General features: G+C 42.5%; 2 protein-coding genes across 6 annotated transcripts in view; one reads left to right on the forward strand and one right to left on the reverse strand.

Moving 5' to 3' along the window:
- ATP6V1C2 (ATPase H+ transporting V1 subunit C2) overlaps nucleotides 1–13,158 on the reverse strand; it is a 26,217-nt gene extending 13,059 nt beyond the window's left edge. The window contains exons 1-5 of one of the 5 annotated variants that reach the window (XM_040554382.1): nucleotides 8,198–8,302; nucleotides 7,648–8,017; nucleotides 7,334–7,492; nucleotides 5,705–5,772; nucleotides 972–1,057 (exon numbers count right to left, since the gene is read on the reverse strand). In XM_040554382.1, the coding sequence (XP_040410316.1) occupies nucleotides 972–1,057; nucleotides 5,705–5,772; nucleotides 7,334–7,462 (283 nt within the window). In that variant the 5' untranslated portion in view covers nucleotides 7,463–7,492; nucleotides 7,648–8,017; nucleotides 8,198–8,302. Of the gene's footprint in view, nucleotides 1–971; nucleotides 1,058–5,704; nucleotides 5,773–7,333; nucleotides 8,134–8,197; nucleotides 8,303–13,021 lie in introns of those variants that run through there. The other 4 variants (XM_040554387.1, XM_040554385.1, XM_040554386.1 and 1 more) reach the window with 4 other exon arrangements.
- A 92-nt stretch (nucleotides 13,159–13,250) lies between these two features.
- NOL10 (nucleolar protein 10) overlaps nucleotides 13,251–15,233 on the forward strand; it is a 48,969-nt gene continuing 46,986 nt past the window's right edge. Inside the window, exons 1-2 of the mRNA XM_040554380.1 lie at nucleotides 13,251–13,392; nucleotides 13,875–13,920. Coding sequence (XP_040410314.1) covers nucleotides 13,327–13,392; nucleotides 13,875–13,920 — 112 coding nt within the window. The 5' untranslated portion in view covers nucleotides 13,251–13,326. The remainder of the gene's footprint in view (nucleotides 13,393–13,874; nucleotides 13,921–15,233) is intronic.

A 15,233-nucleotide genomic window follows, 5' to 3' on the forward strand; every position in this document is an offset into this window, starting at 1 on the left:
GCAGGGGAGCACTGGCCTCCAAATTCATCATGTCAGAAGCGTCCCTGCTGTCACTGCCTGCTCTTCTTTGCTATGCGACAGCTGCCAGCCAGGGCAGGACATCACAAGGGAAACCAATGTGAAGTTGCTCTTAACAGGAGCAGCGCATGCACATCCCAGCGGCTGCTGGCATGACCTAGTGAGTGCAGCTCATTCTCCCCTGAGGTTGCAACTTATGGACAGGGCAGCAAGAGGGACTCTTACTGCAGGGACTATGGAGAACTCATGTCCTGCTGCCTGTGCCAGCCTGGAAAGTCCTTACCCACCCGACTGCTGAACAGCATCACAGCTCCACTACAGAACCTACATACGCCAAGTTATCAGTGTAGGAAACTGCTCAGGCTTTGGTTGTAACTGCAGCACTGAGTATAACGTGGTATTTTCGGTCTTGCTGCTCACAACAAACTCCTAACTCCCCAGGAGGTGAAATGCGTCATGTTTTTGGAGCCAATGCCTCAAATGTCTACCTGTGGTGTCAGAAATCCACTGTTAACAGAGCACAGGATCTATCCCAGCACTGAGGGAGGGAAAGCAAAATACTCATGGATGCCGTGCTGCTGTATAGAATACAGTTTAGCTGTCTGGAAGTGATCCAGTCCATGGAGACCAAAAAAGGTGCTAGATCATTTTAGGAATGAAGGAGGATGTCTCTTTCTTTGCTCTTCATTCCTTAGCTCTGGTGCTAGAAATATTTATTCCACAGAGGGGTACCAGCCACTGGATAGTGTCCTGGAAGCAAAGCTAGAACTGGATAAAGCTTCTCTGAACTTTGGAGAAGAAAAAAAAAAGGGATCTGGCCAGATATATTCTTAAGAAGTATCCCTGATTGTTGTCCGTACTAATGTGTGAGTGTTTCAATTCTAAGCGTTCGTACTCTGAAGCAAATACCGGTAGCATCAATGCATTAAGATATCCCCATTCACAGCACCTACCTCCATTGGCCAGAAGATTTTCCTGGACTTTGTCTTTGGAGTCCTCCATAACTTCTCCTATATACTGGGCTATTTTCTTTATTACGCTTAAGTGTAACAGAGAAACATTGTTAGTGAAGAAAAAACGTCAATATAAAATAGTTACCACAATGATCTGATAAACATGGAGATCCCCAAACAAAACAATTCTGAAGCAAGGCAGGTCAATTTGCAATTAAAATGGTAATAAACACTATGGCATATAGCAGAATTAAAATACACTGATTTCTGTAAAAACAGAGGTAATATCACCTTCCCAGTGCTCTAGGCTTCCTAAAAATACACTGTAAGTCATGATACTTGCAGCAGAAACCAGAAGACAAGAAACCCATGTTCACAGCTCTGAAAGTGATGGAGTGACAAGACCACACACAGAACCACCCAGTCTAGTCCTGCTTGAAAATATGGTCCACAGGATGCTGAATAAACCTTTGTGGTTGCTGAGATAAGGTTCTGACTGGGTACTTAGGGGAAAACAACAATGTTCTCTTGTTTGACAGTGAGAATTTCCATCTTATTCCTCTTCTTTAGGGGACTCTCTTTCTCTCCTCTCTTTAGCATGGTGGACATTACTTTAAGATGTGTGAGAACAAGGTTCAAATCCTCCTTTGATTCTGAGCAGTGATTTGGACAAGTCTTCTCCTCCTGAAGATTTTCTCTAGACAGTTTCTTTTTTTTTTTAAAAAAAAAAGTTTCATCACAACCCTTCAGCAGTAGATTCATTTGATGCTAGACAAAGTACCTCTTTCATAAAGGCCAAAGTGCATTTCTGGTTGTTTCTGTATCTTTCTGTACTCAGAAGTATTCTCAGAATTTGGCCTTCAGCTCCCTAACAGTTCCAGGTTTACTACACCTTGTAAATAAAGCTACAGCTAAAAATTGACTGCCTGATCATGACATTTGCAGGGACATGAAGCAGACCATGGGATGGCGACAAACTGGCAGTGTGCCTTGAGACATCCTGTGACTTTCAGAAGCTAAGGAAAGGGATTTCAGGTACAGATATTGTGAAAGTACCAGAGATAAAGATTCTCTGATGTGCTGCAAAGCTGATTTACAGGGCATTTAAAAGAAGGAATTCCTAGAGGTAAAGATTTCCCCCACCTCCATTCCTGGGAACAAACTCACAGTTTCTGGAAAGGTTTTCTAGTCCTGTGACAGGGAGGAAAGATCAGGGACTGCCGATGCTGCCAAAAATACAGTGGTCAGAATTGCTGCTGTTCTCACGACGCCAGACAGGAGCAGTTCAGAGTCTAGGCTTGGTGCACCAAACAGAGCTGCCCCATTCCCTGGAAGGAATTTACACCAGCTCACAGCCCTTTAAGGGCTGCGCTGGTCTTCGCTGTCCAGCTGCAGACACTTAGGGACCCCATGCGGGCTGAGTGCTGCTGGTAGAGGACTGTGTTTTGCCCACACTCAGGCCGAGGGGAGAGTGCAGGGACCCACCAAGCCGTTCTGCGTCAGCTGCCTCCTTGCCAAATACTTCTGCAATTTTCAGCTGGCAGATGCAGCTGGTTTTCAGCTCCTTCCTGATGCTCAGGGAGCCCAAAGGAACTTGGAGCAAAACAACGCATAGCAGGAGGCTGAGGATGTAACAGAGAAAGCAGCCAACATGAAAGCATATAAAGCAGTAATTTTTCCAAGGGGACTGAACTGTTTTAATTACAGGTGAGTGCAGCTGGTGGCTAACCTGATAGCTGGGAGACGGTCAGCTTTGGTCTCTCACCTTAGAGACTGATGATGGGGCAGGTATGTGCTCTCGTGCACCCTACAGATCTAGTTGCCCAGCCAAGGCTTGGCTCCCTGCCCTTCCAGCCCAAGTGCCGCAGGGTCCCCTCGGGCAGGGTATGGCCAGAACAAGTTGGGCCACAGAGATGTTCTCCTGCCCCAGGTTGGTCTCTGCACCTTGCCTTCCATCCTGGGAAATGCAGCTGGGCCTCACTCACCTAATACATTCCCTGGGCAAAGAAAGCAAAGAAAGAGAGCACACCCTGCATGCCACTGATGGCTGAGGCAAAGGAGAGGAATCAGACGCCTGGAGAAGCCCCGTTGACTATAGCAGCATCCAACAGTGCACAGCTTTCACGACCAGCCCTTAAAGCTCTCCATTTGATGAGGTGAATCTCACCTTGAGCAAATATCACCTTCAAATGCTGCGTTATAAAAGGAGAGGGTTTCAAGCAGACTGCCTTTAAAAAGTAGTAATAAAAACCTGTAGAGAGAAAAGCTACAAAAATAACTCCATGTAGCTTATTATTATAGCTTGGAAGAACCACACATTTTGCTTGTGAAAATGCTGCAATGTCATTACTTAATTAAAAAAAAAAAAGTCTATTAGTCTTTAAATGATACTGTGTATTAACTGGCACTAGCAGCTAGGTCTCCAAAGGCTGCAGGCAGCAGAAGCCTTCAGGCTCTGCAGAGGTTGGATCCTGGAGAGTCCCTGGGTAAGAGTAAGGGAGTGGAACGTCAGCTTTGGAGAGCACCATGGTACCTACCATACGGTGACATGGAAAAACACTCCGCCTCCTGTGTAAATAAATAATGAAAGTACATGGAAACAGTAGATCCTGCAAACTCTTGCCCCTTCTCTGCTGCCCTGGCAGGAGGCAGTGCTGACAGGTTTGTGCTGCCTGGCTTTATGGGCAGTTTTGTTTATCTAGCAACAGTGCAGCAGGTAGCTAGCTGCCACAGAGGAGCAGGAATGTAAATGCTCAGGTCATTTAACAGCCTTGTAACCCTCTGGAAGCCATTTGCTTCCACTAAGTACAAGTGCTTGGCATTTTAACCCTTGACTTCCAATTCATACTCCAAACCTTTGGCATATATTTAACACTAAACACTTTTGGACTTCCTGTACATTTGTGTTGATTATTCTCTGCTATTGCTCTCCTCTAACTCATTTTTCTTTTCTTTTTTTAAGCATGTTTTTCTTATTTTTAAGTCTTATTGTGTCTTCTTGATTAGTTAGCTCAAAGAAGACAAATAGGAAGAGTCCTTACCTCAGTAGCTTACTCTGCAAAAGTTTCACTGCCTCCTTTGCTCAGTGCATATGCGTGTCATATGGTGAGTGTCACTACTGGCACTAAAGGGACAGTTACTGGATTAAAGTGGCATTCAGCTTGAACAAGGAGCTATACGCTATGTTAAAGAGTTAAGACAAAGGTAACAGTGGGAGACGGTGAGCCTGGGAAGCTCATAATGATATATCGAATAAACTACCCTCAGTGATCTTTCACTGATCCTATAGCAGGCTTTGCAGAAGTCCTAATTCAGCACAAAGTCTGGAATTACTTAAGCCCTTCTGAAAATCATTTCTGCATGATTTTTACAATGCTTAAACCAAGATCACACAATTGCTTGGCTATCTGCTGCCCTGAAATAGAGAAATCTTGCATTAGAACAGGTAGCTGCTATTGGGTCTCTCCAAATTTACCCCCATTCCCACTTTATTTCAGCATACGATTCTATGGACAATCTCTGCAGTATGAACCAGGGACCTGGACGTGTTTACAAAGATTTCAGGGTAGTTTTCCCTGCCAGATGGACAGAGTCGCAACAGAGAAGGTTTTTTTGATGAATTAACTATTAAGCTGGTCTCTCCTGCTAAAAATTCCTGAAAAAGCAATTCTAAAAAGATCAAAAATGCGTGTAACCCAGGGTGATCAAATCATCTTAATTCAGTGCTGCTGTGAGTACCAGTAAAATCATTACACTGTCCTATGGAGAAATGTATTCTGGCAGACTTACTTCTATCCAAACTGCCTAACATAGATGTAAACAGCTTATATCAGTGTCTCTGTAAGCATTTGCATCCACCAGACAAAATTCACGAAAAGTACCAAGCATATTTAGACAAGCAACTCCTTATCAGTCCTGGCTGGGGGATAAAGGCAAAAAGCCTCAGAGCTAACATATGCCTCTGTGGCCAAGACCACAGCAATATGTGAGGTATGCCTCCAAAGCTAAAAAAGAAAAGAGAAGCAGCAGCTTGTACTTTCATTGCTTCCTCAACAAAGCCTTTTTTGTGCCATGAAGTATCTCAAAACCTGACATTTCCTCAGCTTGCTGTTCTCTCTCCTTTGTACATCCAGGTCAACTTGGCCCTAACGGCAAACTTGGTGATGATCAGCAAGGAGATCACGCAAGTCTTTGCATAAATAGGTTTGATACAACATGAGTCAATATTCTGGGAGTTTAAGAGGCTAAGAGGGAGAGTCCCAGATTTCATTCAGGAGAACTGACTGCTTAGAACTCCTACCTCTGGTTGGAAGAGAGAAATCTCAAGAAGAATATTCTGAAAAAAAGAAAATCAGGGAGGGCTTCATGTTGTCTAAATGTTGCTTTATTAATTTGAGATTCTGGATAGGGTCAAGGTTGCTGTATAAAATAAAATAAAGAAACAACAATTTTTAGCAGTTTCCCTTTGAGAAACAGCTTCCCTAGTATTGCCACTCAGACATCACCGTACAGACAAATGTTCCACTCTCTTCCTGCAGCCAGGTTTTAAGAAATAGCCCTTTCTCTGTGATGACTCTGTGGCAATTGACAGAAGGGTTAAACAAACCTATCCACTTTAGTCAGGTTGTAGTCTGGGTTAAACTGAGTCAGACTGAGGTGAACACAAGGACATACCATCCCATAAAAACAATGTCTGTTTCTCATTTGTAGGTAGTAAATAAGTTCTATTTTACCTTTCAGCAAAGCTATCAAGTTTTCCCAACTCATCTGACAGACCAACAAGAGCATCCAGTGTCCCCACCTGTGCAAGAGACGAGAAGTAGGTGAAAGATACACAAGTCTAAGGCTTCTGTTGGCTTTCTTAGGGACTTTGACTTGTATTTAGCACATGTGAATTCAACAGTTTTGCAGAATTTCATTCACTCAGTAGAAAATAGAAGCAATTCCTTTTCTCAAAGCCTAGGGTACAAAAAGCCTTTTTCAATAAAGGAAGAGCTGTATACGGCAACAAGATTATACATCAAAGTTTTCCTTCCTGTTTTCATTCCTGAATGATCTTGTAGAACATATTGGCCTTTTTCCCGATAAAACGCTGAGTAGAAACGTGCCCAACATACATACAAAACAAATCTGATGTACTGAGAGAACCAAGCAAAGCAGTATGTATTTAAGAGGTTCTTCATTCTCATTCTTTCCTATTGCCAAAGGCTAAGCCTCTCACAAAGACATTTCCTCCAACACCAACATCTGCTTTTGGTGTGACTCCGTCACTGTCACAATCCTATGTTTAGGATGTGATTGTATGGTGTTACAATATATTGCCGAACCTTTTCTTGCACTGTTGACAGCTCAACATTACGAAGGGTCAAGCTGAAGGAAAAAAGGAACAAAGAAACAAATTTTACATAGAACAATTAGCATCTTCAGATGCTGCAAACACTTTATTTCCTTTAACATTAATGGACTCTCACCAACGCTGGCTGGGTCAGTGACTGTAAGGCGAACAGAAGGTAAAATCATAGCAATCTCTGGGCACATGTAAAAAGCAGCACCTCCAGTCTGTAGCATTCATGTGCTAATTCAGTAGGTTATTTACTTGAGAAGAGGCCACAATCCCCTTTCGTTTGCATCCTTATGTAACATAAATAGCTCAAATTATAACCATTAACAATCTTTCTGGATTAAAGCCAGATCTTGGATGCACTAAGTGTAGCTTTGTAAGTGATGGATGATGGCAGCTCCCCAGGGAACCAAGTTCTACATCTGTTGTAGCTCCACTGACTTTAATGAAGCATATTTGGACTTTTCACAGCCGCAAATGAAACAAAAATAAGGTGAAAATCTTATGAAAGAAGGATTAAATAAGGCAAAGATGTAATAAAATCAAGGATTAATACTCTCCCTATTTATACGATGCTATGAAGCTGTTAGTGTAGCTGAATATCCACACACATCTATTTCCCATAGAAAAATGTGCATTATAGGACTGTCTTCTCTGTCAGTGGTCTTACTGACATGGTTCTAGATACTTCACTACTCCCTGTGCATTAGTGATCCAAGATGTATAATGCTGTATGATTGTCACAGCTGGAAGCAAATAGTACACCAAATGCAATACATTAGTTATTTAACTGGTCACCCTCACTCCTTACATGTACATCCTTCCATTGCAAAAGTCAGCTTCAAGCAAAACAACTCCTGTTCCTTTCTGATCGATTTTCAATTGACTGAACACAACTCATTCCCCAGTCGCAATCCTCTTCAGCTCTCTGCACATTATCCCAAATGAAAAATCCCACAGAAATCTTTAGTCCTGTCTGGGGCTGTTTCATCACCCATAACCAAACCGCTTCCCCACTTACCTTTAAGTCTGGAATATGGAATTTGCTGTTGCTGGACAAGTTGGATTTCAGTGTCACCGTATTCATTCTTTCCCATGCCTGCAGATTTGTTTTATCTCCTGGGGCAGAAATTAGCCAGAACTCCGACATGCTCTGATGTTTTCCCTTCACTCCTGGTCACTGTAGAAACACAAGGCAGGTAAGAGGCTAACAAAGTCCCGCATAAAACGTGCTCTTCCCTAAGAACTGACAGAGTTAGGGTGAATTACTGATTTATTTTCTGAAACACAAGTACAGTGAGTCACCCTATGTCTCAGACTGAACTGGAACACGACCTTCTGCACAATGTCACAGAGAGAGCGCAGCAGTTCCTCCTTTCTCAGGGCTGTTCCCTCCAGTTTCTGGACGAGGAGCTGAAGCTTCCTCCTCCCCTTGTCCCTCCCATGCCGGTCCACCCGCATCGCTGAGCGCAGTCTCCATCGTCACAGGGTTTGTGGACTTCGCTGACATCTGAACATCATGCAGGACTTCTGCTTGATCAATATTGCCTCTCACTTCTTCGGGCGCTCATAGGCAGATGTGGAAACAAGATGTAGAAAGACTGCTGAACTTGGAGGCTGCAAAAGACGCCACTGGAATATTGCTCTTCCTGTGTTTTTCCTTCCAGCTGGACAGGAAGGAGCAGGAGGAAGATGCGCAGAGATGCTGTCAGCAGAATAAGACATAAAACAGTTAAAAAAAACCGCTGGCCGACAGCTACTCCGCGGTTACTCTGTGAACAGATCGGAGAAGCACAAACCACACACGGAGATCTCCAGTTCTTCTCCCGGGCGGCTCTCCGGGGCTCCCCTCCCGCCGTACCCACCTCCTCGCCCGTGTCCTCACCAGTGTCCTCCTCCGCCTCCTCCTTCTCCTCACCCGTGTCCCCCCTCACCGTGCCCACCTCCTCACCCCGGCCGGGCGCCGCGGGGCGGGCGCGGACATGCTCGGTGAGGCGGCCGGGGTAGGGCCGGGCCAGGCGGGAAGCTGAGGCGAGGCGGCGCAGGGGGGTGTCCCTGTTGACAGAGGCCTCGGCGCTTTTAAACTCGGAGACATAACACGGATGCCACTCGCTTTCAATAAAAACTGACTTGAGCGAGCCGGAAGGACTTGGAATAATTAAATTCTGAGGCAGCTTCTGTTTCTGGGGCTGCCCTGGGTGGTTAATGTAGCAAATGCTTATGCAGCCTGTAAGGTGATGCTTCGTTGGCAAAATACAGTCGTGGCTTTTAGTCCTCAGTCTTAAGTTTGTCATAAATTGCCTTAAATTTCCTTGAGATCTTGGGAGTGTTTTGTAGCTCATCTGGAGTAATGTTCTGGAGACTCTTTTGAACTAGATGTGCTCTAAAGGAAAGGAGCATCTAAATACCTGAGTACCTGCCTGCGAGGGGCACCTCTGCAGTTGGGAATTCAGCCTCCTCCTAGATACTACGTGGTGCATCCAGTTCTCATTTTCTGACAGAGTGCTCTAATCACCGTGCTGTCACTTGGGCAATCTTTCCTGTACAATCATAGAATCGTTAAGGTTGGAAAAGACCTACCAGACCATCTGGTCCAACCATCCGACTACCACAAATGTCACCATGTCCCTAAGAACCAGGTCCAACCTTTCCTTGAACATCCCCAGGGATGCCACCACCTCCCTGGGCAACTCGTTCCAACAACCTGTAGTTCGTGTTTTACTTTCTTTAGAAGACAGTGCATTTTCCTCTGGACCTATTCATGGTCCTGTGTCCCAAACATAGATGAAGCCCCACAAGAAATTGAATTCAAAAAGGATGGCCCTTGTTTTTCCACATGATCTGTCTTAAACTGAGGGCATTTGAATGGCTTGGTCCAGGCAGTTCTGGTCATGCATAAACTCAGACCTCCTGATGTTTGCAATTACTCTAAGACCCCTAATGGGTGTGAGTATCTCCAGCATGAGATAGAAGCAGCTGATGGGAGAAGTTCTAGACACGGACAAGTCTGTAGTCTTAGACTTGGATAGTTCCATCTAAATCATGCTTCAGGTAGCTCATGTAAGAGTTAAGGTTTACAGGTTCTTTACATTAGGCAAGATATACCATCAGGATTCATCCTCCTTTGCTTCTTTTTAACATTTTTAGTGGTATATAAAAAGAAATACTTCTGTGGAGGAGGAGAGTCTCTACTAAAAGCTCTCCAAAAAGAAACACAAAGATTTGGAGTTGAAATAACCACTGTTTCACTTTGTCTGCTTGCTTATTTGGTTTATTCTTTTTCCTTTCTAGGGTAATTAAAAATTTAGTGTTCATGATTGTAATTATTCTAGTTCTTTTCAAAAAAGGTGTTCTCTAGGGCACAGCAAAAGGACTTTTGTGAAGTTATAAAAAAAAAAAAAAAATCAATGTGTCTGTCATTCAAAGAAACTGATTTTTTTTAATCTTCCTTTTTGTTGTTGTTTCTTTAGACTGTACATTTAATTTTAATAATGAAAACTAGTTAGTTCAGGTAAGTACATCATATATTTCAACCTACAGAATAGAGGTCTGAAAGGTGTAGAGGTGTAGTAAACCGTATCATCTAGTTAAGGCAGTTCTTTAGTTCTTTCCCATTTCAAACTAAGTACAGAGTTTGCATTAGATCCTAGCTGTAGTCTCAAGCCAAAAAAATGCTTTTCATGCTTAATTTTAGAAAAGTTATATTCTCATAAGCTTCTTAAGGTTAGAATTGTGTCAGCTGACACTAGTGCTAACAGATGAGAAATGCTATTTGCTGCAGTGGTGCTAGCTGTTGGGGATACCTCTGTATGCATGGATATTATAGTGAATAAGGTAACATCCAAGCTGAAGGGTTGTCAGATTTATGGATTCTACAATTCAAGCTATTTCCTTCCTAAATGTTTTTGTAAATGTTTTGTAGCAATGTCACTTTTTGGTTTCTTATAGTTTCATATGTAATCATTTGCCTTGGTTCCTTTTACTATAGTGAAAAATATTATGCTACTTATTGATTTGATAGGAAATCTTCAAGGAAACATGATGTTAATACCTAGGCAAAATAGTACTGTTTTCTATTACCACATTTTCCACTTTTATTCTGACCATTTAATCTCCCCCCACCCCCCATTATAAATTTTTCAGTTCCGGATGAAGCAGCAATGAAGGCAGTGGAAGGAAGGATCACGCAGCGACATAGCTCCTACCACGGGATACAGGAGTGTGCTGCACACTGCTGCTAACACAGCTATGGTAGCTCCTGTGTCCCCTGCCATTTCCCTAGCTTGGACTGTGTGCTGTGCCATGTGACCTCAAAGCCACTTCATTCCCTTGTGACCATCATGTGTCTTTCTGTTCCCTTTGATCCATCAATGAAAGGAAGCTTTGTGTGACTTTGCCTTTCTCTATGTTTATGAGTACTTCTTCATATGTCACACTAATGTGCAAAACACAGCCTCCAAATAGTCCTTAAAAGCATTAATACCTTATTTGAAATATCTCCCCAGGCAAATTTCTCTAACAGGTAATCAAACTTAATTACCTAGACAGTTATGACATTGATATTAATGGGAAAGCTTATGTTTTAAGTATTGTCTTGTAAAACAGCAACCACAGAGCTGTTGTTCTCTATAAAACAATTTATACAGCTACTACATACATTATCTGCATAGTCTTCCAGTAATGTCTTTTTTTCCCCCTGCTTAAAAAGAATCTTTTAAAATCCCATTTCCTAGTCCTGCAAGTGTATTACTGTAGTAATGTATTGAAATTAGTATAAAATATCTCAGTGAAGGAACTCTTAAAATGACTTGATAGAGATAGTAAAACTCTGTTATTTAAATGAAAACATTTCCACATATTTTAGGATTAATATGCAAATTATTTCTCTATTATAATTCCTTAGCTGTATGCATTTATATACTGAATGGACATTGTCTAGTTACCATTAAAATTATTAAAACCAGTAAAGATTACTTTCAGTTTGCTTATCACTACATTGTTCCAGAACACTGTATCTTGTATGTCACAAGGTAATGCACACAGTAGATTCTGACGCTAGAAGAGAAAAGAAAAAAAAAAAAAACACAAGAAAAATTATTTGCTCCTAGTTGAAAGCATTCTCTCACACCTATTTGCAGTCAGCACACCTCAGCTATGTTCATTGAACTGAAAATCTGAAAGTAAATCATTACTACTTGCAAGAAAGATTCATTGTACATATGAAGCAAAAAGCTTCATCAAAGCTTCAACTGCATCATTCAGAGTTTGATTTTTTGAACTTATCTGTAGTAAGTGTAACAAGCAGATCTGCTGCTCCAAAGTTATCTGGACTGAAACTTTCATGTTCTAGTTGGTCTTTTTACCTTTAAACTTTCTAAAAAGTCTTAAATGTGTCAGATTTATCAGCTTTGCCTGAGAACTGAATTTCTGAATTTGTCAAAAATAAAATCTAGAAACTTGAAATAAAATTTAGCTTCCTGCTATGCAGCCCGAATCTCTGGATTCTCCCGATCTTCCATCTTTTTTTTTTTCTTTCTTTTTTCTGCATTGCGGTCATTGAAATGCATCTGGAGGACTGAGGAAAGGATCGGGAATCTTTGGACAGCCTCACCAAAACAATGTCTAGTAGTTCCCCAATATATCAGAACCTCCAGGATTTGTACCTCTAAGTTCTTTGTCGGTTCAGTCCTCCTGACCCTGCCTTTTGAGGTGTCACTGTGCCACATCAAACAACCGGGTCAGGATGTCTGGAATTCCCTAGGGCATCCTGAACTGCATGAGACACTTCTCTGCGGATAAATGCATTCAGCTTTAAGTGCCTATTAATAACCTAGTAATGGTCTAAGTAATTAGACAGTAGAACCTAGGAAAAGATTGAGCTCAGCCCGAAGTAGACACCTGGTGGCTAACGTGCTACATTGCTCCTCAGGCATCATTAACTGCATTCACTAGGGATGAGATTCAGGTGTGAGCTTCTAGTGCCATTTGAGATGTCCTTGCACGTCTTGCCTGGCCTCTAGGTCATGCTGCAGAAGGGCGTGGGTTTTCCGTAGGTCTTGTGTCAGCCCCATCTAGGTGTCTTGGATACCGTACAGCATCTCAAATGCCTCTAGACAACCTACATTTAAGCAAGTGAAGACTTAGCTCTCTGAAACGGGAGCTTAGCACCCACACAAACACCTATATGTTGGTGTGTTGATATTGCGTGAATCTCAGCTATAAGACCCTCTAATGATATGAAGTTGAACAGTTCCTTCTAGGCATGATATTGGTACTGTTGTTGAAATACATCATCCAGGGAATATCATACAAAAGATTTACTTGACACAGCTTCAGTTCATAACTTGTAGCAGAATTATGTGTTGTTGTGATACAAATTCAGTTGTTGCAACTTGTAGCAGAATTGTGTTGATACAAACTCAGTTGTGATTTTCATTATTTCTAGAAAATATACACAAATTAGATACACATAATTTTTGTCTTAGTTGTTGTTCTTGTAAGCTAAAATAGGAATGGTATTACTTTTGCATGTCCAGTCTTGTTCAGACGGTGATGGTACAAAGCACTAACAACCTGTCTTTTTATGTTTGCTGGCAAGATGCCGCTCAACCAAATTCTAGATTGATTGATTTCCATCGATAGTGGGCAGGGTTCGCTGTAGGGCAAGAAAATCAATCTCCTCAGCCACAACTGCACAGGCAGCTCCTACCTTTGCGATGTGGCTGTGCGGAATGGCAACACTTCGGGCAGAGAGCAGCCGCTAAGCGTTAAGGTGATAAAATGGGATTTTGCCTAACAACTCCCTCATTCAGTGATAACTTATCTACACTTCGGGGCGGGTTGAGAATGTCCCCAATCCCTCCGTACGAGCTGTGGCGCAGCACAGCCGCCACACAACCCACAGCACCGCCCGCCTCACGGCGCACTGCTGCCGGGTTAAAGCAGCAGCCCGGAAAAACAGCCGCTTTCCGCTTCCCCTCTACCCGGGAGGAAGAGGCGTGCGAGGCCGTCGCCATGCAGGTCTCCAGCCTCAACGACGTGAAGATCTACAGCCTCAGCGCCGGCAGGAGCCTCCCGGAGGTGAGCGAGGGGCCGCCCCCCAAGGGCCGCCCCGCGGCGGACAGGGGTGCGCTCGCCGCCCGCTGTGAGGGGGCCGAGGCCAGCCGTAGCCCTTCGAGTTGTTGGCCCCCGTGCTGCGAAAATATTTGGGGTGGTGTTTTGGCCCAGAGCGGCTCACAAACCTGGCCAGACCCTCTTGTGTTGAAGGGGGAGGATTTTTAGCTGAAAAACGGTTGTAAATGTTTCTTATGTTAAAGTACGGTTTGAACACGTGTGTCTCTTGCTTTAGGTGTGCTATTCTACAGATTCTTAAAGACTAATTTTTAAATGTCTTTAAGAATGATTAAACTTACCACTAGAATTTTTAATATAATTAAGGAAAAAAGCCTAATGTTCCAGACAGATCCTAAACTTCCTACGTTTTTCGATGTGATAGGCTTTAACAGTTCTCTGGGTCCATTACGTGTAATAAACTTAACAGTGATTTATGTGTTTCTGTACAGTGGCTCTCAGACAGGAAGAAAAGAGCGTTACAGAAGAAAGATGTGGGTGAGTTTCTCCATCACTTGGTCCTCAGTAGTACTAGGTGGCACATACATACATGACACGCAAGTCCAGAAGCAGGCAGTTAATAAGTACAGGACGGTTACGCATAACTCATTTTAGTAAGTGCAAATATAAAGCTATAGGTAACGTTAGAAGGCCATACTTCAGCTTCCTACGTAGTGCTGTGTGAATAGTACATTACTGCTATTGTTTTAAATTTCTGGCATTAGATATTGAGAGATTGTAGATCATACTGAAACGTGATGGATGCATTCATGTGTAGTTCATGATAACGTCTGACTATAGACTCCTTTTTGCATTTTAAACTCAACTTAGAGTGCAGGAACTTCATCGTTTTAGGCTAAACTTGTTATATGGAATATTGTTATATTATATTATTATCTGGAATATTGTGTCCAGTTCTGGGCCCCTCAGTTCAAGAAGGAGAGGGAACTGCTTAAGAGAGTCCAGCAGAGAGCCACAAGGATGATTAAGGGAGTGGAGCATCTCCCTTATGAGGAAAGGCTGAGGGAGCTGTGTCTCTAGCTTGGAGAAGAGGAGACTGAGACATGACATTATTAATGTTTATAAATATGTAAAGAGTGAGCATCAGGAGGATGGAGCCAGGCTCTTCTCAGTGACATCTAATGATAAGACAAGGGATAATGGGTGCAAGCTGGAACGTATGAGGTTCTGCTTAAATTCTCATATTTAAGCACAAACTTTTTTATGGTGAGGGTGACAGAACACTGGAACAGGCTGCCTAGGGGGGTCGTGGAGTCTCCTTCTACGGAGACATTCAAAACTCACCTGGACGTGTTCCTGTGTGACTTGATCTAGGTATTCCTGCTCCGGCAGGGAGATTGGACTAGGTGACCTTTCAAGGTCCCTTCCAATCCCTAACGTTCTGTGATATGAAGTAAAATATGGCTATTAACATACCATAAGAAGCATGGTATAAAACAACTAAAAAAAATGCGTAAGTTTAACATGATGATGGAATATATTATACAACATTTTTGTTGTGTAAAATGTGTGATACATATTCACTAATACTTTATATAATTTGTAACCTAATTACCACCTCAGAATAGACATCTCAGGATGTCTATTAGACACCATATTAATAGACACCATGTTTTGCACGGTGATAATCTGCTTCTCGGTGTTAGCAAACTTTATTATTATTCTTATAGCGTGTGGTAAAGGTAAATATTTAAGTATCATTTAAAAGATCATGAAAGATATTCCCTGTGTTCAATGAACTCAGCATGTTTCTATAAGAAATCGTTGTAGTTTTTTGGACTGGTATAATA

This window comes from Cygnus olor, chromosome 3 (assembly GCF_009769625.2).
Source record: "Cygnus olor isolate bCygOlo1 chromosome 3, bCygOlo1.pri.v2, whole genome shotgun sequence".
NCBI lineage: Eukaryota > Metazoa > Chordata > Aves > Anseriformes > Anatidae > Cygnus > Cygnus olor.